This window comes from Myripristis murdjan, chromosome 9 (assembly GCF_902150065.1).
Source record: "Myripristis murdjan chromosome 9, fMyrMur1.1, whole genome shotgun sequence".
Taxonomy (NCBI): Eukaryota; Metazoa; Chordata; class Actinopteri; order Holocentriformes; family Holocentridae; genus Myripristis; species Myripristis murdjan.
Genome location: NC_043988.1, coordinates 30,896,012 through 30,913,030, shown reverse-complemented (window position 1 = coordinate 30,913,030; position 17,019 = coordinate 30,896,012). Strand labels below are relative to the sequence as shown.

Sequence of the window (17,019 nt, the reverse complement as noted above, 5' to 3'; positions counted from 1 at the left end):
CCATATAAGGCTGTATTGTAACCATTTTTGTTCCTGCATAGCACAAAGTCACACAACAGATTTGTCTGTCGTCACAGAACGGCCAAAAGTAGCTGCCACAGTATCACAGTATGAGCAGGAGGCAACACTGTCGAGCACTTATTTTACAAAAGTCCTGAAATGCATCTAAATTGACAAAAGACAAGAAATGGCTAATAAAAGTCTTCAAAAAAAATAAAAGGTTGCTCATAATACTTCTGTTGACCTGTGTTTATTTGTGCATAACTGGAGGACATGAAAGGCAACTATGTTAATTTTTATCTGGCTTGTACAGTTTCTTTTTTTGCACAGTTGAAGATGGCATAGTACTCAGAGGAGAAATTGTGTTTGTGTGTTTTCATTATGTCTGAGAATATTTTGCTGTATCGAGTAGCTCCTATTATTGAATGTTTTAAAAAGATCTGAATATATATGTGCCAAGCTGTGTCTGCCCTGGATCAGATTTCAGCTTGATGAATAAATCGTACAGCCCTACTTCTGCTCTGTAAATGAGGGTATCCAAACTGGTCTGGAGCAGTTAACATGGAGAGTTGCTTCCTCCCACACACACACACATTTCTCTCACAGAAGTGGAGTGGAAGGTCACTCATATTCCCCTCGCAGAAGGCTAGCACACTTTTGTTTACATTTCAATTCCTACAAACCCATCACTATAGCAACTAATTCTCTCACTCTGCCATACTCTGTGGGTGTGTTTCACTCATGTCTGTGTGTGGAGTGTGCTGAAATAAAATCAGTCATGAGGAGATGTGAGATTGGGGGAAGGGGATCAGGAGGCATGATTTGAGAAACTTCACATTTTGGATGAAAATGAGTTAATTAGGATCTTTGTTGCTGTTTTTGATTCCACATAAGCTGAGAAACTAGAACACAGTGCCAGTCAGCTTAGTAGGTCAGTTCACCCTCATATTTGACATGGAAGTGACTTTTCTTTTGCCCCCTGTCACCAAAAAGTATCAAGGCCAAAGCTCCTTGATCTTGCACTTATAGGAGGTTCTGTAGGAAAAGTGAGCACCCTATGACCATGTGTTTCTGCATTTCCACTTCACCCTCGGAACAGTGAAATTTATGTAAATAAGAAAGGAGCAGTCTTATCACTCTGTTAGTAACTGCCAGCAGTAAAACAGCAAACATGGAAGACGATGAGAGTGATCTTATGGATCATGAGTATTTAAGACAGAGGTTGAAAATGACATTGAGGATGCTGGAAAAGCAAGAAGCTGAAAAGTTGTTTTCTCACTACGTAGTGTAATGGAGATAAACTGTAACATGGCAAATGGAGACAAACAAAATGTTTTCCTATCAGTTATTACTTCAACAAACTCTTAACAGAGCAATCTTGTATTTGTGTTTGAAGTCACTCACTGATTTTTAAAAACAGGTGATACTTAAGTGTCTTATCATACAAACTTGGTGTTATATATGTCTAATCAGCAACAGTAGAGTAATTTTACATTTAAAAAATCACTACTACAGTAGACTACAATATTTAAAGGCAGCATCCTGTCATCCCTTGTCAACATGTATTGGAGTCAAATTGGTAAGTGAATGTCAAGTTAGATGCTGGTTTCAGCAGTTGTCAAAAACTCAGGTTTAGTGAGTGTGAAGTTTAAACTAGCCACTGCAATAGGGAGAAGCAACACCTAAAATTAAGCTGTTAGCACGTCTGCACCTGAAGTGTGTTGACAGGTGCAGATGTGGTGTTTCATCACGGAGATGTGGAACATGTTGGACCCTTAATTTGATTTGTAATGTTAACAGATAAACATGTCTGGTGTACCCTTAGTGTGGTGTTAGCTGGGTGTTCTCTCTTGCTCTTTTCTCTCTTTTTTTTTCTGTCTCCTCCGTCTCTGCCTCTCAGACTTACGCACTCTTGAACCTGCTAGCTGCTATAAAAGTGCTGTGGTTCAATAAAAACAGGTGCTCAGTATCTACCAAAGTGGCTAGGAACACATACAAGAGTGCACAGCAAATATCAGGCATTTCAATTTCAAAGCCACAAGGAGACATTGCTGTCATGCTCCTTTTTTTTTTGAATTAGTTGAATTTATTACAGTTGTCAAGGCTGTGCAATATGGACAAAATCGTCTATCGAGATATGGATGATTAAATAGCTTGATAACAATATATATTGTGATACAGTATGTTTTCTGTAAGTTTAATAATAAAAAAAAAATCTATACAAAATAACCACACATGTTATTATTACTTTCTGATAATTCTGTGAACTAAATACAAATGAAAGGCACTTTCTCTTTTCTCCTTTTATTTGGAAGTGACATTGAACAGTACACAGCCCAAAGATTAGTTAGTTTCTATCACAGTGTGATGGACAATAAAGTTTTTCTTGAATCTTGAATCTTTACTGTCATAGAGGACTAAAGAAACCAGAAAATATTCACATTTGAGAATCTTTGAGAATCAGAAAATTTGGAAATTTTCTTCTTAAATGATTCAAACAGATGAATTGATTATCAAAATAGTTTTAATTTGTTTAATTTGATAGTTGGCACCTAATTGATTATTCATGTAATTGTTGTAGCTCCGGAAGCGATACGGGAAAATCTCTATCGATAGACATTTTTCTCTGGTCCCACAATATCATCATATCACACAGCTCTAATGGCTTTTGGCTTACATGACCAGATGAAGAACCACCTGTCACCAAAGATAATGTAGAAGATAATTACAGACATGACCAGCAGCACATAAATAGGCCAAATCAGCGGCATCACCAAAGCTCCACTCAAAGGCTGTAATTTTGACACAATACAAGAATTTCCGTACCATGGGAAGCAAAAAGTACCCAGGTTACAATGCTCTTTTAGCATCATAGACATTGTGTGGCCCGGCATCGTCACGCATCACAATATGTTTGTTTGGTTTGCCTGTGTTTAGGTGATGTTGTGATATGTCTTTTGATGTTCTGCAGCCTGCTAGCCAACATGTGTCATAAAAGGAAGTGTAGCTAAGTTTCCAGATGGGAACATGTGTTCCCATCTGGATATGGTTTCGAAATCGACCCACTGTTAGATTTTCTGTTATTTAGTTTTAACTGTTTCTGTGACCTTTTCGACCAAATGTTTCCTCTTCTACTTTTCCTTTTCTACTGAACACCTATCCTTCTAGGATATACTCCTTAAGTTATCCCCAGGAAATTGACAGCATATCACCAGGGGTGCATCCCATTGAGAAATATGAAAATATGCGAGAAATGAAAAGTGCATTCCGTTGAAGATGAGTGCATTAACCTTTTGCTCCCTCTTGTGATCTGGCTTTAGTGCTTGGTTTGTTGTGTAAGGACCTGCCAGACCCAGGCATCCCATGCATGCAGACATGCTTGGCAAACCCTTCGAAAGGCAAGCCCTTGTCTTTGTAATATTTTTCTTATTTGTGCCCCTTTTCATGCAGGCTGTTTATGAACTCTGCAACATATCCCTACAAACACATACTTAATCAATAACCAGCTTATCATTCTTAATTATTTATTAATAGGCATACTATTTATTTCAGTCTGGCTTCTGAATATTTAACAGTGCCTCTGGTTTAGTTAAATGAACATCCATGCTACATGCTGCTTTGACTCAAATATTATTGATATCTGAACTTAATTTAAAAAAAAAAAAAAGTCCAAACAATTATTAATTAATCTGATTTCTGCGCAGGGTCTATTTTGTGGAGCCTTCCTTGTATTTTGGGTTTTTCAGTCATGGACTACCAGACTATTATGCTGTGCACAAGCCATCACCTAGCCCCCTGGATTTGGGCTGTCTGGGCTAGGCAGTGTTGTTAATGTAAAAAAGGAAAGAAAAAACAACGACTTTAAACATATATCTTTATACCAAATCAGTGTCACTAACTGACACTGATTGTGGGCTGATAAACAATTGGAGAACTTGCACACATTGCATGGAAAGGTACAGATTATTCCACTGGGGGAAAAAGTTAATACTACAGTGAAGTGAACTTTTGCCTTTTGCACAGATGTGTTTTCAAGGGTTTTGAGTGCAGTGGCTGCTAAGTGGGTGGCTACTTTGTAAGGTGGGCAGCCCACCAGCTAATGGCTGTGGTAGGGGAAACACTACATATAATGTGGGCTGGATCAAGATGGTCAAGTGCTGATTGGCTCTTATGGTAGAAACATCATTTCAAGTATGGGAAAGTGCATAATCCCATACTTACACTTTATTCCCTTTGTTCAGCAAAACCTTAGACTGTAGCTTAATAGAGGAGTCTAAATAGGAAATCTAAGTTTACCTTAAATATTATTGTTTCTTAGTTTTACATTTAGTGTAGGTTGAAATCCTTAAATACATCAGACTTTCAGAAGAATAAATTGCTTCTTTTTGTTCTTTGAATATTATCTCCTAATTGTTTGAGTTTTGCTTCTTTTTTTTGTTTGTTTTTTACAATCCAGCTCTGCTTATGACCGGGACAACAAGATTCGTGTGGCCATCAAGAAGATCAGCCCTTTTGAGCACCAGACGTACTGCCAACGCACCCTGCGAGAGATCAAAATCCTTCTGCGCTTCAAACATGAGAACATTATCGGAATCAATGACATCATCCGCACACCAACTATCGACCAGATGAAGGATGTGTATCCTTTTCTGTAAGCTGCTCATATCTCAGCAAGTGTTCAGCTGATATGATATTATATTGACCCTTGGGAGTTATTTCTAAGTGCCACTGGAGAAGTTATAGTCAAGTCAAATCAGAGTTGAGTAAGAGTGAGAGTTGTTTTGTAGGGAGTATTTTATTGCATAACAGCCACTTGTCATCATATATTTGGCAGAGATGCTCTTCACTCGAGGGCCAGCGTCAACAGTAACAAACTGGCTGTGCTTGACTCGTGGCCTAGTCACTTACACTTTCATAATGTAGTATATGTATTTTTATACTCCGCATTACCCAAAATAATGATGGCTCTGGCTAGCAGAAAGTGAGCTCACTGCTGTCTGCTTGCCAGAAACCATGAGCCTACTCCCAAACAGAAAGACCTCTGAAAGCATCTCTGCTGAACACAATGAGCTGTCACTACAAGTTATTTAGTGCCCACGAGTTTTGACTAAATCGAAGCGCTGTCTTCCAAAAAACCTATCATCTAGCCAAGCTGCTGGAGTGCCAAAATATGACAGTTGCCTCAAGTGAATGATGTCATTTTTACTTGTTGTCATGGCAACGCTGACAAATTATAATTTGAGTATTCAAACACAAGTTGAATATAAGGTTGCATGCCTCAGGGTCTGATTTTGTACCACATATTCATGTAGTTCAAATCGGAAGTGGATACACATGACTCCATGCAAATTTTCCCACTTTAGTCTAATTAGACAACATTAAATCTGTCACATGTGAGGGAATCAGTGGGACCATTTAGCTTCAGTGTGAATACAGCCCCATAGTGCTGTCAGCAGCATAGGAGCAAACAATATTATCAAGATAAAAAAAAATCTATGTAAAAAAGAAATTAAGAGTCTTAAGAGTTCAGAAAATCTACAAGGTATTTCAAGGCTGGATACATAACAAGTGTATAAGTCTCAAACCGTTACTGGCTTTTCAACCCATAAGTCTGTTGATTAAATGTGGCATTGCAAGAAAAAATCAATAGTGATTTACTAAAGGAATGAAAGGAGCGTTTAAAGTCTGTTTCATTTTCCAACCACTGAAACACAACTCCAAGGCTCCTGCTGTAAGAAACCAAGTTCTTTAACATGGTGGCGTGCAGATATATTGTCCAGGATCTCATGGAGACAGACCTGTACAAGCTTCTGAAGACTCAACACCTGAGCAACGACCACATCTGCTACTTCTCTACCAGATCCTACGAGGGCTCAAGTACATCCACTCTGCCAACGTCCTGCACCGGATCTGAAGCCCTCCAATCTTCTGCTCAACACCACCTGTGATCTGAAGGTACACCTGCCTCTGGCACTACAGCCACCGGCCTAATATCAGTATTTATTTGTTAGTGATAGATGATATGTCACTTTTCAATATCTTTATTTTGACCATGTTCATCCTCAAAAATGGCAAGTATTTACTGTTTTCCCCAGAATTTTCATATTTTTAGGCCTTTGAAACAGTTTGTGGAAAAACATGTGACACTAAAAGTCTTCATTGAAATCCAGATTAAGGCGATTATTTCAGGATTAGCAGATCACCCAACCCATCCCACCTATTTAAATTTAGAAGAAACTCTGGGATAGCCCACTAACAGAAGCATTAATTTACAAATTAGTGCTGAGCAGTTAAATTTTTACAGACTTTATGTAACTGCTCAGGGAGGAGCATCATAGTGGCTGATACCAAATGAAAGGCCTAGATTAACCTGATATACCAGTTAAAAGCTATTTATTATACACTGGTCCAAATCAACCATATAAAAATGCTTTGAGTAGTTCTTTTTTAGCATACGGGCTGTTTTTTGAGTAATGCTTTTTTTTTTTTTTCCTAGCCTTTTGACTGATGATACCACAAAGCTGTCCATCAACATCTGGGTAAACACCAGTGGGATGGAAAGTTTGTTTTGTGGTTAATTTTGTTAGAATTTATCCTTAAATTTATATGATGTGGTATTACCTTTGCTGTCCAGTTTCCTTTGATCTTGTAGCTTTAACATTACAACCCTTTATTTTGTATGAATCATCTCCCCTCAGATCTGTGATTTTGGTTTGGCTCGTGTGGCGGATCCCGACCACGATCACACTGGTTTCCTAACAGAGTATGTAGCCACCCGTTGGTACCGGGCACCTGAGATCATGCTCAACTCCAAGGTGAGCATCCATACCTGTCATCAGTAACATGACACCTCGAATTAGAGGTGGAGAGTTGACTGGTGTTTTTTTTTTTTTTTTTTTTTTTTTTTTTTTTTTTTTAAATCACACTGTCTATTTGTATTTCTGGTTTAAACATCACTCCTGTTTTTCTCATATTTCGAGAACCTGCTAATGGAAGTGCATAGGCTTATTGCTGTTTTACTGTTTTAGTTGCTTTCATTGCATTCTTCTCCTGCCTTTTATAATTCACCAGTGTAATTTTTCTCAGTTAGAACTTGCCCCCAACCACTCCCAGTTCCATGGCATCTAATTTACTAAAAATTGGACAGAATTAACCTAAGCACCCACAAATTTATTATTCCAGAAGTGCAACAACAATTTCATGAATTGAAAAATTGTTCCACCCCAGCCCTTTGATAAATAATGTACAGTCCCCTGGACAGATTGCAGTAGTCTAAGTTAACAGCATGAAGAAATAAGTAAAAGTATGAAAATGACCTATTTGAAGTTATAAAGTAGTAGTCTGCATATAGAAAATGTCCAACCTGCTTTTTGTACTGCATATCCACTTTCAGAATAATACAGAACACTTTTAGAGTATGCAAATATGAGATATATAAAACATTTTTGCATGTAATCTGCTTTTTAATCTAATTTTGCCAATTTAAGTTGGTCTATAGAATTTTCAGTTGCTGCTTCGAATTAAATTAAAGTTAAATTTTCCTCTCTGAAACCTCTAGATGATGTAGCTCAGTAGTTATAGCAGTGAGGAGCCTCCAGTATAAAACATGTATTTGCTCATGCTGCTTTTAGGTGCTGTGGATGATTTGGTCCACCGATTGACATTTGTTACATGCTGCATGGTTTAAATGTATTCATTGTTATGTGTCTGTCTCACTCTCAGGGCTATACCAAGTCCATAGACATCTGGTCAGTGGGCTGCATCCTGGCTGAGATGTTATCCAATAGGCCTATCTTCCTGGGAAGCACTACTTGGATCAGCTCAACCACATTTTGGGTAAAAATCCCTTTTGTATTGTTCCCAGCTTTGTAGGGCTGGAGTGGTGAAGTGGGACTGTCTCTTGAACATTGTACTGGAGAAGAATCAATTTATTCAAGATTGTGCTTTTATTTTATTTTTTTAGTATCGTGACAACAAGATCATCATTATTGTTATTATTTTGTTTGTTTGTTGGATTTTGCTAAAATAAATGAGTAAACAAGTAAAATTCTGTATCATTTTGACAACTTAATATTCATTCATTTTCAGCAGTTTCATTAATTGTCAGGTTCCTTTACACTTCCTGCAGATATAACAGCATATTTTATGGAGTATAATGAAAGATTTGTACTTTTGTTCAATTATCACAGATTTTGATAACACCACAGCAGAGAACTGACAGCAGATGCAGTGCACTACTTGGCAGGACAGCTGACAAAACAGTGTCGTCTGTGTTCATGTACACATTGACAAAGGCTCTAGCTCAAGTGGCCAGAATATCAAGCTTTAGATATAGGTAAAACACAAGCACTAATCTGCAAGCAAATGGGGCTTTGTAGACAAGATGGAGATGTATGCAAAAAGATTTTATAGTTAGTTTACAGTCAGCTTTACTGTCTGCATGCATTTGAAGATTGCTTTTGGTGCAAGCAAAAAACTAAAGTCATTTACCCTCCATGTGAATTTAGTCTAATCACAGTCTTGTTGGGATGGAAAATCCCTCTCAGTGTCTGTCTCTCTGTTTGATTGTTTAGAGTCACAGAATGACTGTTTTCTCCATAATGATGATTACAGCTCATGATGATGATGTTTTAGTCAAAATTGCAACAGATGGTAAAGATCGATAGCAGATCAGCCCATATAAAAGATTAGTTTTCCTAAAGCAGATATAGATATTGCAGACTTGACCACAATTAGCTCCTCTCCTTCAGATTGGACAACTTTATCTCTACTTTCCTTATCTTGTTGGCACTGAGCTTGACAACAACAGCCAATGATTAATGGGGAGTTTAGACTGGAACCAAAACTTTAAACTCATCGTCAGTAGCAACGTCTTCGTGCCAGCCAGTAGATAGTTGTTAATGTGCATTTATCAAGTAGCACTTCTTCCTGTCCTAGTGGTAGACCACATATTGCCTCTCCCATCTGTCATTTTGAGTGCATTCAAACTGGTGTAATCCTTTCTCAAGGAAACTAACTCATATAATGCCAAACTGAATTTCAGCAGAGCCTATGTGGATTAGTAGTCAATTTCCCCCTTTTTTCCAAGAACTGTGTTCTTGCCCACTGTTTATGGACTCAAAAGCTAATTCTTCTGTTTGTTTTTGGGGGTTTTTTTCTCTCTCTCTCTCTCTGTCTCTCTCAGGAATCCTTGGCTCTCCCTCCCAGGAGGATCTCAACTGTATCATCAACATCAAGGCCAGGAACTACCTTTTGTCGCTGCCTTTGCGCTGTAAAGTGCCGTGGAACCGACTCTTCCCCAACGCTGATCCCAAAGGTCAGAGCCAGGCCAGCCTCTAGCCAGTTCTAATTCACCCACCTGCCACTTTACTGACATGCCGGATTTCCATTTGTAATGGAATATCATGGTGCTTTGGGAAGTGTATTCCAGAGAGAGAGAACCAGGGAATTTGAGAAATTCTCCTTTTGCATGATTAGATAACCTGAGTGAGGAATGACTAACTTAGTCATCGTGAGTTAAAATAGACAGCAGAGCGTTCATTTTCTCATGGAGTCTGAATTTCAACTGCAAAAAAAAAAAAAAAAAAAACATGTTTGCATAGTTTATCTTGGTAAATATCCATAAAATTGTGCTGTGATTTTTTTTTTTTTCATTCCATGTATGTGTAATTCAGGTATAGCATAATTACGCTTCTCAATGGACAGGTGCAAAGTAATAATCACACTCACACATACTTAAGCTCTTAGTTTCTCTTTTATGCTTTTTATGTGTTTGTCAAGTGGTGAAGACAAACATGTAACCAGTTGAATAATTTTAGTTTTTGAACCGTGTTATGCTTGCATCTCTCCCCTTCCCAAAGTGACTTTTAAATAGCACAATTGTTGAAATGGTCAGTTTATCAGATACTATGAAAACCAGTGAGAAGGGAGAGAAGCCCCAGACATCTTGCAGCTGAATGTAGACTGCCTAGTTTCATTGTAAGGTCAAGGTACACTGCCAGTTTACAGTGATGATATGAACATACTCAGCAACTTGGTATATAGGGGGCTATGAATGGTTTGAAAAAGTGTTAAAATGTCTAAATTTAAGGTATCAGAAAGTATTAAAATATCGTCATTATAGCTGCCAGAGGCCTTATATTTTTCATCATGCAGTTTCTTTGTGCTGTGTGCCCATATTACATCAACATACAACAGTGTTAATAGCACAGTAAGCATCCTGCCGTCTTTACTAAACAAAGCTGGTTTTCATTCAAGTCCCTTTCCCGTTAATTTCCTGGTGTACTTCTTATTCTGCCAATTTATGCTACGATAACTTTCATTAGTTATGTTCAGTCAGAATTTAGCTGAATTCAACAGCTTTGTTCCTACATTTTGGCTGTTAAGTTGGTCTTCAATCAAGGTCCAGGTAGCACTAAAATCTTTCAAAAATATGGAAATTTAGCTATACTGAAATCTGCATATACCCTGCTTAGTCTGAAATGGCCTTGGTTTTACTTAAATTAAAAATCCCCCATAAAAATATTACAAAATCACAAATTCCAATAATCCAGGACTCATGCGTCATGTCTTGGCGCCCTCTAGTGGGTCAGCAAATTTGTCGTTGCTGCTGCAATCAATAAGGAACACAAAGTAATGCAAATAGCCCTAAGCATCTAAAACAACTGTTTTCTATCTCCCTGTTGTATTAAAATGTTGAAATCTTCCTGTTGTTGTGTCTGTGCTGCAGCTCTGGACCTGTTGGACAAGATGCTGACCTTCAACCCCCACAAGAGGATCGAGGTGGAGGAGGCGCTGGCACACCCCTACTTGGAGCAATATTACGACCCTACAGATGAGGTGAGACGTCAGATAGGTCGTCTACGTTTCAGGTTGTGTTATGTGGGCAGTCTTGTATGTTTTGAATGAACATACATTGTCTTTTGCAAGTAATTCTATCACATCCTGCTTTTGCAGTAACGTGTTCTGTCTACTGTGTCCACATCCTCGTGGGTGGGCATGTTTTTATCTTGTTTTTGTTTGCAGCTGTCCATCAGACTATTTTAATTTGCTCAATATTCCCTACATTTTTAGGAGTGTGCAGACAGATTTATATGGGTGTCTACATGAGTCATGCATCCTATCAAACAGAACTCTTTCAGTAAAATAAGTAATCGTAAAAGAAAAATGCTTTGTAAATGGAATGGGTGTTTTAGTGATGAGCAAAAAAACTCAAGCAACTGTAGCATCTTCACATAATACAGTTATTTTTGGATTGTTTTGTTTCTCTGTGCTTTGCCATCAATAATGAAATACAGATCATATCCAGCCATCCCTACTTGAACATTTACATTTCCATGTCCTCTCTGCTGCCCTGTGTAGCCTGTAGCTGAAGCCCCATTCAAGTTTGACATGGAGCTGGATGACCTACCCAAAGAGACACTGAAGGAGCTCATCTTTGAAGAAACTGCACGTTTCCAGCCAGGTTTTAGGTCCTAACATCTCACACAGGTGCGTCCAGATCACTGTGGTCCAGTACATCCAGAACCTGCTCACTGATAGAGTAGTAAGAGAGGAAATGCCCCGGTAGCTCACCTAGCAGAGCACATGCCACTTGTTAAGACTGTGAACACAGGCCCTTTGCTGCCTTTCCTGTCTCTCTCTACTGCAACTATCAAAAAAAAGCAGAAATGCCCCAGAAAAAGAGGAGTCAGAGATTGCAACACTGCACAATCCCCCACATCAACATAACACACCTGCCTGCATCTGTCTGTGATGCTTTATTCCAAAATGTGAATTCTGACCTTGACCTTTGACCTAGATACTCAGCTCAGCTGATCCTTCACTCATTACCAGTCCCTCCATATATTCATATCAGTCTATCCCAAATCTCGAATGCTCTGATTCCAGTTTCACTGAGATCACTAAGATGCCAAAATTGTCTTACTGTCTCTATCCATATTATTATCAAAATAATACTTTGGGTTTTTTGGCTGCAGGTCAGGCTGAGGAAGCAATTTGAAGATATCACTTACCATGATTGTCATTATGTTTGACAATTTAAAGACTAAATGATCAACTGAAAAAATGATAAATAGAATAATCACCATTAAAAAATAATCATAAGCTGCAGCCTCGTGTCAGATATTCTTCGCATTGGGTTAGACTTATCAGTTTTGTAGGTTGTGAGATGGGCAGCTAACCTCAGGAATGATTTAAAATAACATTATTAAGACAGTAACATGGCCATGATGGGGAGAAATTTCTAGAATATGAGCATGTGGTTTCCTGTCTGCAGTTTCCAGGGAGGGGAGGGAGTCTTGCACTTTGGTAAACAAGTGTTTGACAGCTCATCACACAGTCACTGTCTTCTCCCCCCAGGTGCATCTCTGGACTGGCTTCTGCGCTGCCACTGCTCCTCCCCGCCTCCACTCTGTTGCTGTGATTTTGTTTTTGTTTTTTTATTTTCCTCTCCTGTTGTCCGCATCACCTGGATTCCTTGGGTCTCACTCGTCAAGTCCACTTTGCTCAGGAATGGCGTCAGGAATCAATCAATCAATCAATCAATCTCTCTCTCTCTATCTAACTTGCTATCTCTCTCACTCGGAGGTGAGGGGGTCACATCATGGCTTCTAGTGTGGAGGTGATTTTGTGTTTTTAAGCCAAGATAAACAATTTTTTGTGTGTCTCAAAGGCTTTGGCTCTGGCTATTCCTATTCAAGACCTTTTGTCTAGTCAAATGACAGTGATAAACTAGCTGTTGTGTTTTTTGGTGCAATTGTTGTGGTTATACTTCTGCCTACCTTGCACAAACAACGGTAGATCGTTTGAGTGAGCAGGTTATCAGAATGATTCATCAAAAAGGTCTTTTGAATTTTTCTAACCTTTGTCATGTTGTGACAAGGGACACCATAATTTCTCTCTCTCTTTCTATCTCTCTCTCTCACTTTCTCTCAAAAAAAGAAAAAGAAAAACCCTAATTAAATCAACTGATTTATGCAATGAAATCACATAATCAGTCAGAGACTTTTTGGGCCAAAAAAAGCCATCATACGGTGTTGATGAGCATTAGCTCTATGAAAGCTATATGTTTTGTCAAAGACCTTTTTTATCTTTAACACAGTTGGCCCAAATGCAAATATATACAGAATATAGCTTAAAGAGTCTTAAAATATTGTAACGCTAAGAGCGCTGATAGAAGGTGAATCAGGTGAATTTACAATGTTTAAAACAAAAAGTCCACGTTCTTTTCTCATAGGCTGCAGTGAGCTGTGCCGATGGGTAGAGTGTGCAAAACCTTACCGAGGTGTAATGTACAGATCAAGTTGCAGTATGAGGTTTTCCCATCAATTTTGCCTTAGTCATGAGAAACCAGAGGGAAAGTGAATTTATTACATATAAGCACTAGTCTATATGTACAGTATGATATTTTTCATACGGGGAAAATGAACCGCATCCGGACACAAATTCACTTACGACAGAGAAACTTGTTTGTGTCTGGAAGAAATATTGTCGTGCCTCCCTTTTCTTCCTGTTCAGTGTTGTTGTTTTTCTTTCTCCCCTCTCTCTCTTCGTCCTGTCTCTCGTCTGTTGATCTCTCTTTCGCCTTGTTAGAATAATACTGTGCCCTTTGCATGACTGTTATAAGCTCTGTATACAAAGACAATGTTAAGTGCCACACAGCCGGTTGGCTCCTCTCAGGAAGCCCAGGCTCTTTCTGTTCTACCTTTGTGGTATATCACTCTTCCCAACTACATGGTGCTTATGTTCTGTTCATTTCTTTGCTTTAGCGTTTTGCTTTCTCTGTGCTTTTTGTTTTCCTCTTTTGTTGTTGTTTTTGCCCCGCCCCCACTGTTTATTTGTACTGTAGCTTTTGATGGATTTACTCCAATTTTGATTCTGGCCAAATTCCATCTGCATGCTAAAACGTGTCTTGTAGTGGTTGCATTAGGAGAATAACCATAGCTATGTATTTACGCCACAGTAATCACAAACCATGTTGTTCCCTCTGCCAGACAAAGAGGATCCAGGCATGCGAAAGTTCAAAAAAATACTCCACATGCAAAAACATGACTGATCCTGTTTTCCACTTTTAGTCCTTTGTTACGTAAAATCTAGTTTCAGATTGTGCATTTTCATGCTGATAACAGCTGGCAGTGTCAAAACCAGCAGAAACAGCAGTGAGACTAAAAGTACACAGCCAACAGCAGAAGTCACGACCGACATTTCCTCTTGTCAGTAACTGTCGATTGAAGGATCTGTTCGGTTTCAAGATTTGATTTGTTTTGAAAAGAATTATGAAAATGACGGAAATCTGGAGCCTTATCCGGACAAAACAAACACACGGCTTACTCAGAGGCATCACTCAGGCTCGATTTAAAGAGCACAGCATTTCATTTTTGTAGCACTGCAGCATCTAATGGCCGTCATTTTAATTTGTTTACAAGCAGGCCTCAGATGTTCAGTCTCCTGGTACACCGAACGAACCATCTGTTAGGCTCCAGCAGTCCCACTTCAAAAGACTCTTGTTAATTTGGTAATGTGGGTGACCTAATGAATGAATTAGAGGAGTTTTCTTTACGACACTAAAGCATCTCCGAGTAGATTGGTCAGAATCTACATGAACAGATTCTCCAAGAATCTGGCTCCACTCGCACTTAAAGTAAGAAATGATGAATTTAATTTGACAGCAGTGACTTCATCACTATCCAGCCGCTGTTGCTTTGGCTGATAAGTCATTTGGGTGAAAACAACTTTCCAACCTTTGTGTACAGTCTGGCAAAAGTATTGGGACTATAAATTTATGAAGTGTAACTTTCAGAGTCCAAGATAAGTGAGGCAAAAAGTACATGCTCAGCTGTCAGTTCTTACTGTATTTGCATACATTATAACATGTGGAAAAGCAAATTGTAGTTTTAGTTATGCAAACATTTCTTAGAGGCAGAAATAATTTCATTTGTTGAGTTAAACCTCAGTGGGCGGAGCCAAAGAACGAGTGTTTTCTGGCCAAAGTTAAAATCTCAGTGGAAAAGGCAAAGAGGAAGAGAGGAGGAGGCCAGAGAAAATCCACCCACAAGGATGTCTGAGGCCACCTGCAGGGGGCAGCCTTCAGGTGGCCTTTTGTTTTTTGTTTTTTAAACAGTACATTGAATACATACTTGTTGTCAACACCATATTGCCTCCAAAAACTTGAGGAAAACTTCTGAAATTGTCATAATTTTACGACCATAAATTTCTCATCAGCTCATAGTAAATACTGGTCGCATAGCAATGACAGTAATAGTCCAGTTACTCGTAAACAGTTGTAGTGATCATTTTATAGCATTTAGCCCCACTGACCACCACATATTCCACTCTGTTTAACAAGAGCTCAGCACTGCCCCCGATGTCCAAAAGATTGTGCTGCACTCTTTTTCTCTCTCTCTCTTTTTTTTTTTTTTTTTTTTTTTAATAAGCAGTAAAACTAGCTTGATTCCCCACAGCTATCTAGGTTAGTTAGTTAGCTAGCCTAAGATCATGAATGTCATGGTTATGTATGGCAAAAAAAAAAAAAAAATGCCATTCAGATGTTTCTTTTATGTCTGTTTTTAAGCAGGTTCCTCTTTGCTGTTAGCCAGCTGGCTCTCTGTTTCTTTGGCTCATCATCCCGTTGCAGTTTAACTGTGTATTCAAATTATTTCAGCTGGCGTACTGTAAGTAAAACTACACTCTGCTGTTGAGGAAAGGGTCCCTGAGTTTCAGTTCAGCAGAAGTTTTGTAACAAATGAACTTCAGTGTCTGTCGCGATACTCCTATAGCACCTACTGTATATTATTAATCTCTTTGTCAGAACATTTAAATGCACTTGCTTCTACAGTTCTTGGGATGGGACTTGTAGTCCAGGACCAGGTGCCTGCGAGGCCTTGACTTGCCTGTAGATAGTGTTTGGGGTTTAGTGAGAACATGACCGGCACTGGAAACCTTACTGGGATTCTGTTGTATGATAAGCTTCTGCTGAGTTCTTTGTGCAACCTGTCTGTTTATTTGTGCCTTTTTTGATAGTCTTGATATCCAAGATTTGATGTGCAGCTTTTGTTTAGTCGGGAATCCGTTGTAATTGCAATATACGCTCTTAAAAATGAACACAATCATGTGGAGGGAGGGGATGGGGGGTGGGGGTATCCTCTTATCTTTCAGTTATGTAATTTTAAAGAGATTTGTTGCCACAGCTGTGTGATTTGTGACTCTGTACTGAAAAGATGAAAACCGAACATTTATATATATATATATTTTTTGCGTTACCCTTTATTGAGCCTCATTTTTTTTTTCTTTTTCGATGTTTTTGTGCAAATATTTTATTGTAAAATGAATGTTATGTTTCTATCAGACACTAATCTTGTTTGAGTTGTCTCCAATTGAACTACTTCTCTCTGTATGTTTTGATCAGTATAAACCTTTAATTGTGTAGTTGACTCTTCTGACAGAAAAAGGTCCTGGGTTGTTCTTTGCAGGTGTGTCTCACCTGCCGCAGAAATGGTTTGAATTGATCGGTCAGTTTTATTTTGCTGTCGTGTGAAGGATTTGACTTGAACGAAGCATTTCTTTGCTATTATTAAAGACTGACTGCCACTTTGAAAAATCTGTTTTTAAATTTTTTTTTGGTTTTGTTTTTTTGTTTGTTTGTTTTTGTTTGTTTTTTGCAACTCTGCCATGACATTTAACTAGAGGTTAATTAAATACACTGTACCGTATCTGACATCTCTGTGAACTCTGTTTTTAAAGGCAGAATACTAGACAGTACTCTCCATAAAGACTTCACTGAGCTCATTCAGACCGGGCTTTTCATACATCAACAACTTCTTTAAGCATTACAACATTTTATTTTTAGTCCATTCAGAACTTCAAAAATAAAGTTTCTTGAAGGGGGAAGCAATATTCAGTTAAATGTGTTCAATGAGCAGATTGAAAATTCTTAATAAAAACAATGTATTATTCCAAAAACATTAAGTTACGGGTATTATTATCACTGATTGCGAAACACTTTGCAGTTGTGCTCTTAAC

General features: G+C 38.5%; 1 protein-coding gene across 1 annotated transcript in view; it reads left to right on the top strand.

Annotated features, from left to right (window-relative positions):
* mapk1 (mitogen-activated protein kinase 1) overlaps window positions 1–16,709 on the top strand; it is a 28,634-nt gene extending 11,925 nt beyond the window's left edge. Inside the window, 11 exon segments of the mRNA XM_030059929.1 lie at window positions 4,457–4,639; window positions 5,768–5,850; window positions 5,853–5,903; window positions 5,906–5,955; window positions 6,699–6,815; window positions 7,723–7,792; window positions 7,795–7,836; window positions 9,185–9,316; window positions 10,730–10,839; window positions 11,362–11,490; window positions 12,361–16,709. Coding sequence (XP_029915789.1) covers window positions 4,457–4,639; window positions 5,768–5,850; window positions 5,853–5,903; window positions 5,906–5,955; window positions 6,699–6,815; window positions 7,723–7,792; window positions 7,795–7,836; window positions 9,185–9,316; window positions 10,730–10,839; window positions 11,362–11,478 — 955 coding nt within the window. The 3' untranslated portion in view covers window positions 11,479–11,490; window positions 12,361–16,709.
* Window positions 16,710–17,019: the final 310 nt, after the last annotated feature.